The following is an 18,482-nucleotide window of genomic DNA, read 5'->3' as shown; positions in this document are numbered from 1 at the left end:
AAAGATGAGAATTTTTTTTTAAATCGCGTGTTGCCGGACTGGGAGTCAATGTAGATTAGCAAGCATATTGGGAGAACAAGACTTGGTGCGAGTTAGGATACAGGTAGCAGAGTTTTGGATGAACTCAAGTTTAAAAGGTTGCAAGGTGGTTTGCTGGCCAGGGGAGCATTGGAAGAGTCGAGTCTACAGGTATCAAAAGTCATGGCTGAGGATTCAGCAGCAGATAAGATGAGGCTGGGCGGAGCCAGGCAATGTTATGGAGGTGGAAGTAGGCGGTCTTGGTGATGGAGAGGATATGGGGTCACAAGCTCAGCTCGGGGTCAAAAACTGTAGTCCTTGTAGTGATTGTGAAGCACCATGTGTTAGGTAGGGAATTCCAGGGTGTTAATAGCAATACTGAAGGATAGTGAGCAACTTGGAAGTGGTGGTGTTCCCACATCATTGCTGCTCGTCCTGGTCGATGGCAGAGGTTACAAGTGAGGGTGGTGCTGTGGAAGGAACCATGGCAAGTTGCTACAATGCATTTTGTAGATTATACATACTGCAGCCACCATATGCAAATGATAGAGGGGCTGGATATTGAGCCTGGTCATGTGGGGAACCAATCAAATGAACTGCTCTGCCCTGGATGGTGTCTGGCTTCTTTAGTGTTGTTGCAGCTACAACCATGCAGACGAATGGTGCATATACCATCACATTCCTGATTTGAGCCTTGTAGATGGTGGCTAGGCTTTGAGGGATCAGGAGGTGAGCCACTTTTCACAGGGTGCCCAACATCTGCCCTGCACTTGTAGCCAAGGCGTTGATATGGCTGTCCAGTTAAGTCTCTGGTCAATGGAGATCCTCAAAATGTTGATGGAGAGGGACTCGACAATGGTGGTGCCGTTGGCTATCAAGGGGAAAAGGCTGGACTTTCTCTTATTCGAGGTGATCATTACCCGGCACTTGTGGCACAAATATTACCTCCCGGCTGTCAGCCCAAGCCCGCATGTTATCCAATTCCTGCTGTTTGCATGGGCCACTTTATTATCAGAGGAGTTGTGAATTGAGCTAAATACTGTGGAATAATCAGTGAACAGTCCCACTCCTGACGGAAGGAAGGTAATCAATGAAGCGGCACAAGATGATTGAGTCAATGGTGCTTCCCCGGTGAACTTTAAAAAAAAAAAAAAAAAATTTGTTCAGGGGATGTGGCCGTTGCTGGCAAAGCCAGCATTTATTGCCCATCCCTAATTGCCCTTGAGAAAGTGGTGGTGAGCCGCCTTCTTGAACCGCTGCAGTCCGTGTGATGAAGGTTCTCCCACAGTGCTGTTAGGTAGGGAGTTCCAGGATTTTGACCCAGTGACAATGAAGGAACGGCGATATATTTCCAAGTCAGGATGGTGTGTGACTTGAAAGGGAACGTGCAGGTGGCGTTGTTCCCATGTGCCTGCTGCCCTTGTCCTTCTAGGTGGTAGAGGTCGCAGGTTTGGGAGGTGCTGTCGAAGAAGCCTTAGCGAGTTGCTGCAGTGATATCCTGGAGCTGCAACAAGTAGCCTCTGACAACCATAACCATCTTCCTACGTGTCAGGTATGACTCCAGCTACTGGAGGTTTTTCCTTTAGATCCTCATTGACCTCAGTTTTGTTAGGGCTCCTTGGTACCATACTCAGTCAAATACTGCCTTGATGTTGAGGACAGCTGCTCTCACCTCTCCTAAGAAGATCTAGAGCTGAATGGTTCCAACAGAACCAAGACTGAGCATCGGTGAGGAGGTTATTGGCGAGTAGGTGACTAGCCTGGAAAAGGTGGGGGGGGGGGGGGGGGGGGGGGATCAAAAAAAAAGAGGGAAAAGAGAAAGAATTGGTCCATTATTTTCCATATCAGTAAGGGAGGGGGTAAAAGAAACACTATAATAATGCTCATTAGGTTGGGGTGGGGGAGGAAGTTTTCCAAACCAGTCAGTTAGGCTGAAGTCCCCAGCTTCAAAAGATCCATGCAGCACCAAACAGTTCACTCAACAGCTACAGTGGGTCATCCTGCAAATTTCTTGCATCAGCTATACGTAGATTACCTTGCTCCATTGCCAGCCAGTGATGAGCAGCTCCTGTCCATAGACATCCTCACGGCTCTGATAAGTCCATTTCGGGATCAATTCCAAACTTTTCTGCACTCCTATTTCACACTGGTCTGGATGGTGCCATTCCTGGAGTCAGTCAGGTTAAGCTTCTGCTCGAGCGGCAGAGATTAATCCAGCGGAGTCACGTGTGCCATTCAGGGAGGGAGTGTGAAGATTACTGCCATCATTTTGACAGTAATGTGGACTTCTTTGATTTGTTTTAATGTTAGGAAGAATATCTGGCCCTTTAGTTAGTACGAATTACTTATTCTTTACGAAGATTTTTGTCATGCTCCAGGTATAGTTGACACCTGGTAGTGATTGTAAGGTACTGCACTAAGATATCAAGTAAATGGCTCAACATCAATTGATTGACAGTCATGTGATCTTAGATGCTGCCCCACCGTACCCAATGTGTTGCACATTATCACACCATCTACAGGTGAAGTACTTTTGGAATCCTGAGCCTGAGCCCACCCAATGTATTTAAAAACAGCATGTATAGTTTTTCTTAAACAAAAGTGCATCAGGTGTATTAATTTAAATCCCTCTTGGTAGGCAGGTAATTCAAATAATGACAGCTTCTGGGGTACCAATTGAAAGTTTGATCAAGAATAGCGCTGAAGCATGATATGTACAGTAGACTGGGTGGCTGAGTTCAGAAACTTTTTTTTGAAAATATATTTTTTGCTATTTTGACTATGGAGCATAAGCAACCATCACTAAAATGGCATACCTAGAATGCTTATCAGTACTTCAACCCAAATAAATTCCAGTGAAGAAGGGTCCCCATCCAAGACCTGGATAAGTATGAAGAGTACCAGCAGGACCACTGCAACAAGTCACTTGTAACTTTGTGGTTCTTGGTTTAAGGGCGATCAACTTCTCCTTTGAAATAGACATTCCATATTTATCTATTACATATATTTGCATTGTGCACTTATTATGCATCAATATTTACTTACCAATCAGCAGTCCAACTTGTCGTGCAGCCATAACAACAGCAAATACTGTGGCCCGTTCCTCTGTTGTGGTAGAACGAGTGAGGTATCCGAAAATGCATGCACCAGCACCAGTACCTATACCTGCAAAGTAATAAGTATATTTCTTTTCTGGGGAGGAGCAAGCTATTTACAGCATCATTTATTGCAATCAATCTTCAATACTGAATGAGTCTTGCTGTATAGAGAACAAGAAACTATTTGTGGGAGGCTGCAATTTGCACAGTAGTTCTACATTAACAACACTTCACCAGTGAAGATTACTTTTCTGTTGACTTGAAAAATTAGGGCTTTTTCTTTTTTTACTGAAACTAAAAGTTAAGGGGTGACCTGATAGAGGTCTTCATAGAGGATAAGGTAAATGGCAAGGAGGTAGTTTCTTCCATTAGTTGGTAAGTTAGTAATGAGAGCACTATTTAAAGATAATCAGAAAAATAATTAAACGGGAGGCTGGAAAAAACATCTTTATATTTACATAAAGGATGGTTAGAATTTCAAATTCTCTTCCACAAATTATTGTTGAAGCAGAACTTTGGACTGTTTAAAAGAGAATTAGATAGTTAATTGAAGAGGAATGCTAAGGGGCATGGAAAGCAAGCAGGATTGTGGGAATAAACTTGGCTGTTCCTTTGAAGAAAAACACCACACAGACTTGATGGGCCAAATGGTTTGTTTCTGTGCTATAATATTAGTAATATGGACATGTGCAAGGCCAGTAAAGACCTTCCAATCCATCTGGCTTACCTAAGTTCAAGAGCAAAATACAAAGTTCACTACCTATATCCCTCAATTGAATTTCTTGCAAATTACCCATCTAACTCCCTCATAAAATTAGAGATAATCAGCTTCAATTGCCTCATGGTGCAGTCCATTTCAAGTGTTCATCACATAGAATCATAGAAAATTTACGGCACAGAAGGAGGTCATTCGGCCCATTGTATCCGCACCAGCTGAGAAACGAGTCACCCAGCCTAATCCAACTTTCCCGCATTTGGTCCATAGCCCTGCAGGTCACTGCTCTTCAGGTGCACTCAGGTTTTTAAAAAAAAAGTTGAGGATTTCTGCCTCTACCACTCTCTCAGGCAGTGCGTTCCAGACCTGCCCCCCCACCCCACCACCTTCTGAGTGAAAAATATTTTCCTAATTTCCGCTCTAATCTTTCTACCAATCACTATAAATCTATGCCCCCTGGTTATTGACCCCTCCGCTAAGGGAAATAGGTCCTTCCTATCCACTCTATCTAGGTATCTCAATTTTGTACACCTCAAATCAAATCACTCCTCAGCCTCCTCTGTTCCAAGGAAAACAACCTATTCAATCTTATCATAGCTAAAATTCTCCAGTCCTGGCAACATCCTCAAATCTCCTCTGCCCCCTCTCTAGTGAAATTACATCCTCCCTGTAATGTGGTGACCAGAGCTGTGTGCAGTACACAAGCTGTGGCCTAACTAGTGTTTTATACAGTTCCAGTATAACATCCTTGCTTTTATATTCTATACCTCGGCTAATAAAGGAAAACATTCCATATGCCTTCTTAACCACCTTATCTACCTGTCCTTCTACCTTCAGGGATCTGTGGAAATGCACTCCAAGGTCCCTTTGTTCCTCTACACCGCTCAGTATCCTCCCATTTATTGTGTATTCCCTTGCCTTATTTGCTCTCCCCAAATGCATTACCTCACACTTCTCCGGATTGAACTCTATTTGCCACTTTTCTGCTCATCTGACCAGTCCATTGATATCTTCCTGCAGTCTACAGCTTTCCTCCTCACTATCAACCACTATCTTTGGCACTATCAGCCTAACTTTGTGACATCGGCAAATTTCTTAATCACGTCCCCTACGTTTAAGTCCAAATCATTAATGTATACCACAAAAAGCAAAGGACCTAGTACCGAGCCCTGCGGCACCCCACTGGAAAAAGCCTTCCAGTCGCAAAAACACCGTCGACCATTACCCTTTGTTTCCTGCCACTGAGCCAATTTTGGATCCAATTTGCCACATTCCCTTGGATCCCATGGGACTTTACTTTTTTTGACCAATCTGCCATGTGGGACCTAGTCAAAAGCCTTGCTAAAATCCATGTAGACTAACTGCATCAATTATGCTACCCTCATCGATCCCCCTTGTCACCTCTTCGAAAAATTATTTTGAGAAATAGTTAGATGTGATCTGTCCATTACTTTCCCTCTTGAGCACATCCCATTGCCTCCCATTCTTGTTCTTGGAACCATGATTAACAGTTTCTCTAGCTTTAACTTGATACCCTTAAGGATCTTGAACTCCTCAATAAGAGCCCATCTTATTCTTCTCTAGTACAGACAAACTCAGCTTCTGAAGTCTATTCTTGTAGCTCAGGTATCTGGTGCCTGACATTAGGTGGGTAGCCCTTTGCTGCACCTATTCCAGTGTCATGAAGTCCCTCCTCTAATATGGTGATCAGCGCTGCACACAGTACTTCAGATGGGGATGAACCAAACATCCTGTATAGTATGTGCTTAGTGTCTTGTTCCTTGCACTATACAGCCGAAGATCCAATTTGATTTTCTAACCGTTGCCACATGGTGCAGATAGTTTCAACAATGTAAGCACCAATAACCCAAATTCTTTTTTGTACTGTATCCAATATTCTGTCTGTCAATACGTCTTTTTTCTCCCCTTGTGCAGGATCCTGTAAATTAACACCATGTGGTTTATAGTTTCAATGTTTATTTTTCTTCCATAGTCTGATCACTTTACACTTGTTGACCAAATTTCATTTGCCATTTCTCAGCCCAATCTATATAGATCCCTCGGCACCCGATTAGCCTACTCGATTGTTTGCAACCTCCACGTTCCCCCACCTTTATTATTGGAAAGTTTTGTCTCTATCCACACTTCCAAATCACTGATATAATTCTAAGACCTATTTGGCACTATATACTATTTAAGTTCACCATTCCTGAGGAACTCCATTCCCAAGACTCTATTCCTTCCCTGATTTCTTGCTCAGGCTGAACCCAACTGTGTTCAAACTTTGTTCGACTCTGAGCTGAGGTTCAAACCCAATATCCTAATCATCCCCAAGAACACCATCCACTTCCGGAATATTAGTCATCTATGTCTCAAGATCAACTCCATGCTGTTGAAACTCTCGTCAACACTTTTGTTATCTCCAGGTTCAATTGTTCCAATGTGTTCCTAGCCAACCTTCTGGGATCCATACTATATGAACTCCAATTCAACACACTTCTGCCACCTACATAGTATCCAATACTAGGTCCGACTCACCCATCGCCTGTCCTTGCTGCCCCGGTGGCTCCCATCCCCCAGCGGTTCCCATCCCCCAGCATGTTAATTCCAAAATCCTCGTCTTCCTTTACAAATCCCAAGAACATAGCTCAAATAATTCAGGTTTTATACTTTCAGTATGGTTTAGTGCCTTGAATGCAGCACAATTTTAGGGACAAATGTGCTTTTATCTTTTAGTGCTGTTAACAAGAGCCCCAACTTCAGCAACAGCATGGTAAGTAAGGGGGCAGGCAGTATTGCCTCCAAAAAAAGAGACATCCAAGAGATGCTCCAGAGGCTGTTCCCAACTACAATACAGACATTACTGCGATGCAGTCTTTTGACTGCTAGCCTATAAAGTACCTTAATTATGCAGAATTGCTTCATGAAGCAGTTTTGCAATATAAATTACACCAAATAGTACAGTATGAATGGAGGAACTATCTGCAGTTAAGCATAGCTTATTACAAAACATTTTACTAAGCTCATCACATCCAGATATGGCAGTTACAAAGAGGTCAACATTTTGCACACTCCCAAATTAGTTATTTAATACTTAAGTGGGGCCTGTGATCTGTGCATTTGCCTCCTACTTATTTAAGTGTGACACCATATTACCCTTTCCCTGCCAAATCAATGATGTTACAATAATATGCTTCACTGCTTTTTTTTGTAAAATGGGGGAAAGAGATTAAGACACTTCACAGCAACTTATTTCAAATAAAACAGAATCACAAATTGCACCCAACATTCATTGATAGATAGATATAAAAAGTTTCTCAACGATAATACAACTGTTGGTAATTTGATCTTACCTGCTACAAGCCGACTACCAAGTAGTAACCATTTTGAATATCCCATGAAGTACATAAAGTTGCCTAAAAATGAAGTTAATTTTTTTAATCCAAAAAATTGAAATTCTCATAATTTTTTTTTGCTTTATAATAAGTCATCAAAATAGTCTGCATAAAAAATAAGAAAAATGCCAGGAGGTATACATCAGATAAGTCAGCATTAGAAAGAGAAATGGACAGGTAAATGTTTTGAGTGGGATCCTTTGTCAGTATTGGCATCGTTAGGAGGACAGTCCCATACTATGTCTATTCTGATGGAGGGGGTCACCCAAAATGTTAACAAGTCATTCTCTTTCAGATATTAACTGACAAGAGGTTTATATTTTGCAATTTGTTTTTAAAATAAGACTACAAAGTGGATTTAATAGCAAAGCGGGCTTCCGGCAGGAACCTGCTGGTTTCAGGTAGATTCCCACCTGCCGGTTTCAGGTAGATTCCCTCCTGCCGGGGGCAGAATGAAGCCACTGTGATTTTAACCGCCGGACCTCATTAACGTGTCGCCGGCTGACTTACCATCTGGATTCGAGATACTTGATCTCATCTCCCCTCATTCCCATACTTTCCATTATTTACTTTTTCAATGTTTCAACTGATTCAATATTAATCATGAAATATCTGTTCTACAAGTTAGCATTACACAAATTGGATACAGATGGGAAAAGAAGCAACACCGTTAAAATGCCTGGTGAAATAATGCACAAACATGCATTGCTTTAATACAATTTTTGTCTTCCCCTCTCCCCCACAATTTTTCTCCTCTCCTGAAGAGCCACTACTATAATTATTACTATATAACCATCAGTGGACAAATGGGGTTAGTAGAGTTGCCTTACCTGCAATCTCAAATAAATTAGCAATTAATATGATTGACTTTGTCCTCCGTGTTCTGTCCGACACATGTCCGAAGATGGGGCCTGCAATCAGCCCACTAAAACTGAATGCAGATAGTCCCAAGCCCAGAAAATAAGGTTCAGCATGAAGAGTCTGAAGGTATGCCCAGATTGTTGGAAGAATTACAGCTGAAGCAACAGTGAAAAAAAAAGTTTTAGATCACACCTTAAATTATGCCTTGTAAAAATGTAATCCATGTGTAACAACAGTAATTTAAATTTAGGAATACCAATGCACCTCTAGTGGTGTTGCTCATGTCTTATCATTTGGACAAGCAATATGTTATGCAGTATATTACTCTGCTGCTAGGGTGAAGCTGTGTCCCTCTGAGGCCAACGCAGTCCAATTGCTTTTAAGTAAACATTGGTTGAGGTCAAAGTTAAAAATTGTCCTTCATATTGCAATTTAGAACCTGTGTTTTTTTTTAATTTAAAAAAAGTGTAATTTCTAAAGTCAGTCAAGGGATACAGACTTTCTGGCTCTTCAGCCAATTCCTTTGGGACTTTGTGTGAGAAAGTGAGTGAGCGAGAGCAGGAGAGCTCTTACTCGCATGCAAAAGAAAAAACCCCAGAGACAAAAAATATATGAGGCATACAGAGGAAGGAAGGTAGCATCTAGCATGTTTTATTCATCACACTCACAGCATTGTGCATTTCATGGTATAAATTATTCCATTATTATAAAATAGCATATCCTCTAAATTACCATGACCAATGTCACAAAAGAAATGTAATTATTATAAAATATAAGGCATCAAGATTCAGAAAATATTATGAAGGATGAATTAGCATCCTGTATATCAAAAGTACTAAAAGTTTCAAAAGGTAGTTTGATCCAGAAGGAAAACAGAAGGCAATTACGTAACCATCCCAGGTTAGCAACGTATTTTACTTTATCCATAAGTACAGGAATATGCTTGTACTAAGTTGTGCTTGTATTAATAACTGGCTACCTTTGTGTGTTCTGGTTTTGAGTACAGCTACCAAACTTTGGGGGCATTTAGTTCTGTACATTTGTGATGAAAACTTCAGCGTTAAATAAAGTCAACACATTATAGATTACATAGTCTGCAACTACACAATCTTTTTGTCATACCATTTGCCATACTATTTATACTAATATACTTCAACAAGAGAAAGCAACATCCTCTTAGCATTAATCTATCATAAATTTTGTTCATTAAAGGGACAATTTCATTACATTTTAGCTCATTAATTAAAACAATGGTTATTTTCTATTAATATGTACTGTTTATAAATTTAAATGAACTTGTAAAATATTTAATTTTCATATACAATGTAATGCAGTGAGTTCACTACCAAAACAGTTTGCAAATGATAACTACACAAAAGGGCTTTAAGAATTAATTTGTGTAACAGGTCATTCATAGTAGTCTCAAGTGCCCAAGACAATCTCAATATGCTGATTAAAGTAACAATTTATTTTATAACAAAGCTTTTTTTGTGGTATTTCACCAAAAAGAAATAAAGAACTGGTATCAACATAAGAACAGTCATAGGATACCACACATTTTCAAGTTCCAAGTCACTACCTTCATTACAGTTCCATCCAAGTTTCAATGCTTCCTGTGTGCCTGTTGGATAATATCCTACTTTAAAACAAAACGGATTACAAAAAGTGTGTGGCAGTCAACTGAAGCTAGTTATTTGATCACCTTTCTCTAATATTCACAAACCAGAATTTGTATCTGGGAGGTATACAAACACTGGGGTGTGAAAAATCAGTCGGACTCTCCGGCCTTTAAATTCCTAGAATATCATAATTTTAAAATTAACTAACCGATTTTGAGATTAGTGGTTAATATTTACCCCAACTAGAGTAAACTGCTCAACAACAGTTACAAAAGTGTTACTTTGTTACATCAACAATGCAGAATTTAATGATTATTGGCAAAACCCTGGGAAAAGCAGTTCTCCATCTTCAGAAGCTTTAAAATGACTATGGCTATTGTGTTTGTTAAAATCATCATTTGTTGTATCATTTCTATCACACATCAGTGATGTAGTTTATGGAAGCTCATTAGGATGGATTTCAAATATACAAATGGAAAGCTCAACAGTCACTCTGGGAAAAATGTGGCATGTACTCTCTCCAAAAAGGCCCACAGTTTAAGCTCAAAGTGCCACGTGGTAATCATTCTTCCTCCTAGGGTTCAATAGTTCAGTTAAACTTTTTCTGTCCATTTTGGACAATATTTATAGAGCAACCTGCTGTTTTGCCATCTATACAAAGCTTCACAGTAACCATTGAATATTAGGCTTGTTTAGCCTTGTATTGTACTTTACTAGTTTCTCTCCATTTTGTATGAGGTATAACTGTGCTTTGAAGATGAATTAGCATTTTTTTTAAAAAAACAGGCACCAGTAATGTCTGAAAATTGATTGTGATATAAAATTACTTGTGCATTGATTTTTTTTAAAAAGTGCAAAATTTAAATCTATAGCACTAAAGAGCTGATATATTGCAGTGAGCCTACAACATTGCTAGTTGGTCCATAGCAGTGTAGACCAATCAGACCCTGACATTAGTCCTTGCTCACCAAATGACAACATGAATCAATCTGATCTTTTGGGGAAAAAAAAACTTTTCATTACTGGTTGCAATTCATGCTTAGCGCACAAGCTCAATAAATATTCATATAAAAATATCAGTCGGGGGAAAATCAGAACACGCCTGGCTGTCTATACATTTATTTTGTTACTTAAATGGAGGTTTAAGATTTCAACGAAGTTCCTAGAACAAATCAGTTAAAATGTTACACTCAGGGATTCCTTCAAAGTTGGGAAAACATTAAACTTTAGGTTTTATCACTCGCAGTATCAATTATTCAGCAATTTAGCAAGTTCTAAATCAAGTTAGAGAATACAATGTACATTAGATTTTGTTATATAAAACTGATTGAGAAAGCCTTGTATCCTTTGCCTGGCTGGAAATGCAGAAAACCCCAATAAATTATTCAGTTTATAACATTTTAAATCAGTAATCAGTACCAGGACCAAAGACAATTATATAAATGAATCAAGTCAAATTTCAGCCACCCAATTGCTGTTGAAAAACAATGTTGGTTCATTATGGATTTTTAATGAGCCAGTCACCATCAATACCAGTTCTATGAAGCTCAATAACATTGCACATTACCATTAATAGATTTCATTTAATGCCATTTAAACAGTGAGCACTGATGTAATTGAAGGAATTAATAAGCCATCTGTGTGATCAATATTTTTCTACTATCACCACCAGCAGCTAACGTGGGAAGCAATGAGAGGCCCAGGGGCAACAATATACCATATGTGGAAGTTACAAGTATGGCTCCAAAAATCCAGCTTGCAGCATTTGAATATCTCAGTTGAGAAAAATCACAATGTTCCTTCATTTAAGAAAAGTGGGAGAATAGTGTATGAACACCCCTCCGGAGAAAGTAAAGGCTCAAACACAACTCCATGCAATGTAATGTCTCAGTTGAAGAGAACGGGGTTTTTTTTCCCCTCATTAATACAATATATTTTTCATTGAAAAGTGTTTGTGGATACAGCTGTTTTTACATTTACCTTCAACACCTATTTTTAGGAGTTGATGGATTGGCTACATTTGTAGAGAACAGCAAAAAGATAGCTCAACTCAAGTCACCATATCATAAAATATTAATCAACAGCATGACTGAATTTCATCTGCTGAATGACCCTTCAGTTTTACTAGCCAAACCAAGTATTTTCCCATATTACCAGATCTCGGCCAAATGGTTAATTAACAGCCTTGGCATAGTAACCAACAATTAAGTTTATAAACAGAGATATTTTACTCATTTCTATTATATAGTGTTAATACTTTATGAATCACTAATTATTTCTCTTCCAACTTCAGTGCTCATGTTCCAAACTCTTCTCAGGTCCCCAAATTATACATTCTTGGATTTGGCTTGCAAGAACACCATACAGGTATAGAGTAACTATTTACCTAAAAGTTTTTTTTCCCCCCCACTTATCTAGTCATGGTATAGCATTGTGATGTAAGTTTAAGCTAGTAATCTTAGGTACCATAAACCATTCCAGCAGACAACACTCTTCTTCCATCTTCCGCTTAGGCTCAAGGGTACCACGTACAGCGCAAACATTTATTGAGAGTAAGGAGTTGAAACAAAATTTGAGGGTTGACACAGCTAAAAGGTGCCAAAATTCAGAATAATTAGAATTGTCCATTATACTGCTATGATGCTTTTATACTGGTTCCAGTCTCAGTTCTGCGAAAGTACTTCTTCCACGATTAACGTAACAACAGCTTGTATAGTATACCACTTCTAACGTAGAAAATTGTCCCAAGGTGCTTCAAAAGATGTAACCAGTTAACATTGGCTTGTAACACCATTAGCAGTAGGTGCATTCAGAATTTTAGATGATATGTTTCAACATTTGCATAAAGCACAGCATAGTGATACTCAGTGTGCACTTCTTAGAAACAAAGAAAACATAGAAAATAGGAGCAGGAGTAGGCCATTCAATATGATCATGATGTGGAGATGCCAGTGATGGACTGGGGTTGACAAATGTAAACAATCTTGACTGTTTACATTGATTGTTTACATTGATTGAACAATGTAAACAATTAATGTAAACAAAGATTGTTTACAATATGATCATGGCTGATCCTCTATCTCAATTCCATATTCCTGCTCTCTCCCCATACCCCTTGATGCCTTTTGTGTCTAGAAATCTATCTAGCTCCATCCTAAACATATTCAGTGACTTGGCCGCCACAGCCTTCTGTGGTAGAGAATTCCACAGGTTCACCACCCTCTGAGTGAAGAAATTACTCCTCATCTCAGTCCTAAATGTCCTACCCCGTATCATGAAACAGTGACCCCTCGTTCTGGACCCCCCAGCCAGGGGAAACATCCTCCCTGCATCCAGTCTGTCTAGCCCTTCTTCATATTGATTTATCCTGGCAACCAGCCACCACCATGATCAGAAAAACAATTATGCATTTTAAAATTAAACACTTAAAAAATTCCAATTAAGAACACGGGAGAGAAACCAACAAACAGAAACCATTAAAACTCATTGGAAATGTAACACTTTCTACTGTAACATAGCTAAAATTACATGGAAATTTACGATTTAACAGTGGGGCAATGACCTTGTGGCACAAAAATACAGCCAATGATTTTCCCCAGTAAGTGATGGATTCTCACTAGGTGCTTTGAAATTAGTTTCCTGCCTATTTTTTGTATAAAATAATTTTTGCTCAGAATTAGAATGTTTATTTAATTATGTGGCTGTTCAGAGCTTGGAATTTTCCTTTCAAGAACAAAATGGGAAAAGGAGTTAATTAAGGCAGATTAAAGATATCGCTGATCTAGAATCAGTAGCTGACCTGACGGAATAAGGCAGAGTGAGACTCCCTTCTCCAGGGAACGTCACTCCACTTCACTCTGGAGTCAGCTTAGGCACTGACACAACTTACACCATGACTTTTGTGTTGGCGCAAAACAAAATCAACATCCTCTGATTTGTCCTCATTTTCAATGCAGTTTATTGTGCTGACTAGCTAGAGAGGAAGATACAAGAATGCTGTAATGTGGAATGGTTCATGTGTATGGTACCCAAGACATTGTTGTCCGATTTAAATTTGAATAGCAGTTTTGCAACACGACTGGGCAACTGAAGAAACTTTTAGATCGAAGTCTTCTGACTAGTGCCCAACTAGTTTGGCTGTATCCTACGATTGCCTTCCGCCCTTTTAAACTTGTGCACTGTATTATCACACATTCTACTTCAGCCTTAGCTATATCATTTTCCTTCCACTCAAATCAAGAAACTTTTAAAAATAAAATTATAGTGAAATGACACCACTTGGAATGTGCACTTGACTTGCTCTTCCACGTAGACAAACTCCCAGATACATTCTCAACTTGAAGGAGCGTCTATTTTATGGTTGATCAGGTGCTTGAAACTGGGCTTCTAAGCCATATCAGTTCTTAAATCATACTTAAACCCCTAATTGCAGCATGTTCTCCACTTGGCATACAACAGATGACGACCTTCAGCAGCCCTAATACTGTATTACTGACAGAGTTGGCTTTCACTTAGATTTAGTGAATTCCAAACTCTGATAATCGATGTGGGTTCACAGACCTTATTCCATAGTCTCAGTTCCTCCCTTAAAAAAAGTGAACCAGAATTGTACCTTTCAGGGATTCCATCAATGGTTCAGTTGCTGAATACACTTAATGCTGTGGTACAGTGATAGATACAAGGGAGGTCCCTAGTGTAATTCCTGATCTGTGCTGAATTATTTAACGTCAACTGACTTATCTATAGAAAAACAAAAGAAGGCAGGATTCTACTCGTGATTGCTATCCAGTGATCCTGCTATAAAGTGCATATGTGTGGATGGGAGTAGAGGACAGGATCAGGTTCAGCAGTCAAATAACCTGCCAACACTCAACTGTTGGGACTCACATGAAGAATGGCCACTTTGACAGGGTACTGGAATGCTGCCAGCACTTGCAGAACTGTAGTCCAGCATGAGTCACCTGCTCAAATAAAAAAAACTTGCAGTAGAGGGAGTGAAATTACCAACCAATCCTCTACCAGACTTGTTAAATATCTTAGGAACTATATATTAGACAAGTGTATGAAATTACAGAACAAAAACATTACATTGTCTCCATATGACTTCTCACATTTTTTCCATTAACACTATATATTCAAAATCCTACATCTGCACACACTTCATGTCTGCACAACGTCCCTTGCTATTGTCATAGGTTGCAATTTCCTGTGAGGGCGTAATTGGGAAGTTGCAACCAAAATTATGCCCATTTTGCCAATGTCTGTCTACACCCAAATTTCCTGCCAATCTCATTAACATAGCAGGAATGTAAAAACTGGCATAATCAAATTGCAATCAGCTTAACTAAACTATCATGGAAAGTGCTGAACTCACACCATATATTCCTTCTTTAAGTATGAAAATTAAAGTTTCAAGCCATTGATCATATGTATTAGGCATAGCGTGTTTAAGAACATGCATCATGGAAACTTTTCAATTTTTTTTAATGTGACTTGTACTGGTGCCATAAAAATGCATTCAAAGAAACAGAAATACAGAACAGATCACAATGAGGATAAGTTAAAAGATGCAACAAGACATGAGAAAATGGCTGTTTCATGCTGCACCTAAAATTCAGGGCTTAATTTTACACCCGTTTTGAACCAGTGAAATTGCAGGAAATTCACACGTAGAAACATAGAAAATAGGAGCAAGAGTAGGCCATTCGGCCCTTCGGGCCTGCTCCGCCATTCAAAATGATCATGGCTGATCGTCTAACTCAGTACCCTGTTCCTGCTTTTTCCCAGTATCCCTTGATCCCTTTAGCATTGAGAAATATATCTATCTCCTTCTCGAATACATCCAATGACTTGGCCTCCACTGCTTTCTTTGGTAGAGAATTCCACAGGTTCACCACCCTCTGAGTGAAGAAATTTCTCCTCATCTCGGTTCTAAATAGCATACCACGTATCCTGAGACTGTGACCCCTGGTTCTGGACTCCCCAGCCATCGGGAACATCCTCCCTGCATCGAGTCTGTCTAGTCCGGTTAGAATTTTATATGTTGTTTCGATGAGATCACCTCTCATTCTTCTAAACTCGAGTGAATATAGGCCTAGTCGACCCAATCTCTCCACATACGTCAGTCCTGCCATCCCAGGAATCAGCCTGGTAAACCTTCGTTGCACTCCCTCCATGGCAAGGACATCCTTCCTCAGATGAGGAGACCAAAACTGCACACAATACTCCAGATGCGGTCTTACCAAGGCCCTGTATAACTGCAGTAAGACATCCCTGCTCCTGTACTCAAATCCTCTTGCAATGAAGGCCAACATACCATACGCTCTTTAGCTTGGAGCAGAGCCTTATAACGAGCCACGGTGCAGTCAGGCACAGGGATTGCTAGACTGGCGTAAAAGAGCGAGGAATTTCAAGAGTAGTGTAATTATGTGTCTAACATATTTGTGCCAGAGTTTCCTCGATCCTTCACGCAGGGTATTTGCTTTATGCCCCAATTACATGTGACTCTGGGCGCTAATAAATAGAAAATCCCACCCCAAAGAGACAGGAAATAATCATGGTACACTAAATTCAGTGTTTACAGAGATCCCATAGAAAGTCACAAATGAGTGCTATGGCATGTGTGATTCCACCCAAAGCAGTGCTTTCAGGCCCATGCGGTACCCCTCCCCTCACAATTGAGGGATACCAAAAAACCACCAATGAGCCAAACCTCATTCAACCCTCAGATGTGCCACAACTTAGCTCTACCTTCCACAGTTCTGCCAAACTTTAGGTTTTCTCTCCACTGTGTTGCCCGGTCAAAAGACTTGTTGTGCTGCCAAACTCCAGCAGCCCCACTGCAGTATTGTCAAGTTCAGGACCCCCAACCCAGTTCTGCCAAACCCTATGATCATGCCCCAGTGAACCAAAGCCAAACTCCATTTCCCCTCCCAAGTACTGCTAAATATCAGACACCTGATTGGTGCATCTTGCCCATCACCTTGATGTGTATTCTCAGCTTTTAAAATGGTAAGGGATAAAAATTAAACACATAGCTAAAGGAGAATATATGTTATAAAGGGCACCCTTTGCCGTTACCACAGAATAAGAGACAGAGTTGTGAAATTCAATCTCAAAGCACCAGTAAAAATCTGCAAATACCTTTTATAAAAATAGAATTTGACATTCAGTCACTGTAAATCAGTGGCCCTGATTTGTTAACTACATGGCATAAATAGCCCAGTTGTTATAAAACAAATCCACTGCCTCAACAATAGATCTTCTAGTATATATAAAAAAATTAGAGCCATTCATGACATAACAATAAGCACATCAAAAATCTTTCTAGGAGTCATTCTCTGCATCATCTCATTACCAAACATATAAATATATTTTCCACACCAGATTAAAATCCTATATTATATTAGAATGGTTATCACAAATGCAATCTTTAAATCATATTAAAGTAACACTGCTATATAATTATAATAATGGGTGGGAATGATAACATGAAATTAATCTCACTTAGGTTTAGTTTGCTGGTAGGGAAGATTGCCTTGTCTCTGGTGACTTTGTCCCTCCTACACTACAAGGCCACCTTCCCTCAGAGAAAACTGGATATACCACTACCAAGTGTTTATCTTAAACAGGGACGATGTTAGGACCATGCAACCTGTGCAATTGCAAGGGGCCCCCCCGAGCGGATCCAGTGCGCTTATTTATAAATACAAAATAAAATAGGCACAAATCTCAATACGTTCATTAACATTTTTAAAATACATATGAATTATTTTATTTTTATTCAGTAATATACTTCCTAAAAGGTTTACAATTTGAGGTGGGTTTGAAATCAGGAGTATATGTGCAAACTGTCTCCTTTTTCCTAACTCTACTCTATTTCAAACTCACTTTTGCAAATCAAAATTGTAATTTTTCACATCTCAAAACAATGATAACATGCTACTTTGATTTACTTATTTTTGTTCTGTCATTGGCATCCATCTCATCTGATAATAAAGTAGGTTCGCACTTAATTATTGCCCGAACTCAGCGAACTGATGCCTTCCAATGTATGTCATATGTCAGTGACTGCTCCTGACAATAGCTGTCCTCTCTCAATTGTGTTTAAAGTTCTGCTGGGGGGTTTCAACAAATGCGTGTCCATTTCTCTCCCACACCCTCTGCATGCCACCTGACTCAATCATGGATGTGCATACTCTGACAGCACATTTCTGATCATAATATACTTATAATTAATTCTGTTGTCCAGCTCACTTTTTGGATAGAGATGCTCTTTTCTCTGATGGCACACCTTTCCCAAAGACAACTCTAAAGAGCAAACACCTCTCCCAGTTACATCTTTTTTTTTATTCTTATTTCTTGCCATAAGTGTAATTGGTTGCACTGATGTATTTACTGTTAACTAATATTTCCACATAAAATGTCCAAGTGACAGTTGCACTTCCCAGGTGCTGAATAAGAGAATAGAAGTCCCTAAAGTTTAATAGAATATAAGACTAAAGATTACAGGGCATGTAACACATAGAATTGCAAATTAAATTACAGAAACAGCTGTCATTCTTTTCTTTTTACTTCTATTTATTCTTTTAGCTTATCCAATTGCCTTTTTTTAAAAAAAAAGTTGGCAAATAAACAAGTGACAAAGCTGACTTGACAGCAGATTAACTAGTATAATTGTCCACTAAAATGTAGGGGCCCCAAACCAAACCTTTCCCCAAAATCCTCACCACCCCTCATCTTACAGGTTTATTAAATGATTAAAGCAAAACCTGAA

At 39.4% G+C, this 18,482-nt stretch overlaps 1 protein-coding gene across 2 annotated transcripts in view; it reads right to left on the bottom strand.

Annotated features, from left to right (window-relative positions):
* The window catches only part of mfsd8l1 (major facilitator superfamily domain containing 8-like 1), a 68,364-nt gene that overhangs the window by 48,324 nt on the left and 1,558 nt on the right, over positions 1 to 18,482 (bottom strand). The window contains exons 1-4 of one of the 2 annotated variants that reach the window (XM_067995290.1): positions 14,594 to 14,667; positions 8,057 to 8,242; positions 7,185 to 7,247; positions 3,064 to 3,183 (exon numbers count right to left, since the gene is read on the bottom strand). In XM_067995290.1, coding sequence (XP_067851391.1) covers positions 3,064 to 3,183; positions 7,185 to 7,247; positions 8,057 to 8,242; positions 14,594 to 14,660 — 436 coding nt within the window. In that variant the 5' untranslated portion in view covers positions 14,661 to 14,667. Of the gene's footprint in view, positions 1 to 3,063; positions 3,184 to 7,184; positions 7,248 to 8,056; positions 8,243 to 14,593; positions 14,668 to 18,482 lie in introns of those variants that run through there. The other variant, XM_067995289.1, reaches the window with a different exon arrangement.

Source organism: Heptranchias perlo, chromosome 13 (assembly GCF_035084215.1).
Source record: "Heptranchias perlo isolate sHepPer1 chromosome 13, sHepPer1.hap1, whole genome shotgun sequence".
Lineage (NCBI taxonomy): Eukaryota > Metazoa > Chordata > Chondrichthyes > Hexanchiformes > Hexanchidae > Heptranchias > Heptranchias perlo.
Note: the sequence above shows the minus strand (reverse complement) of the source record. Positions and strands in the feature narration are given on the sequence as shown.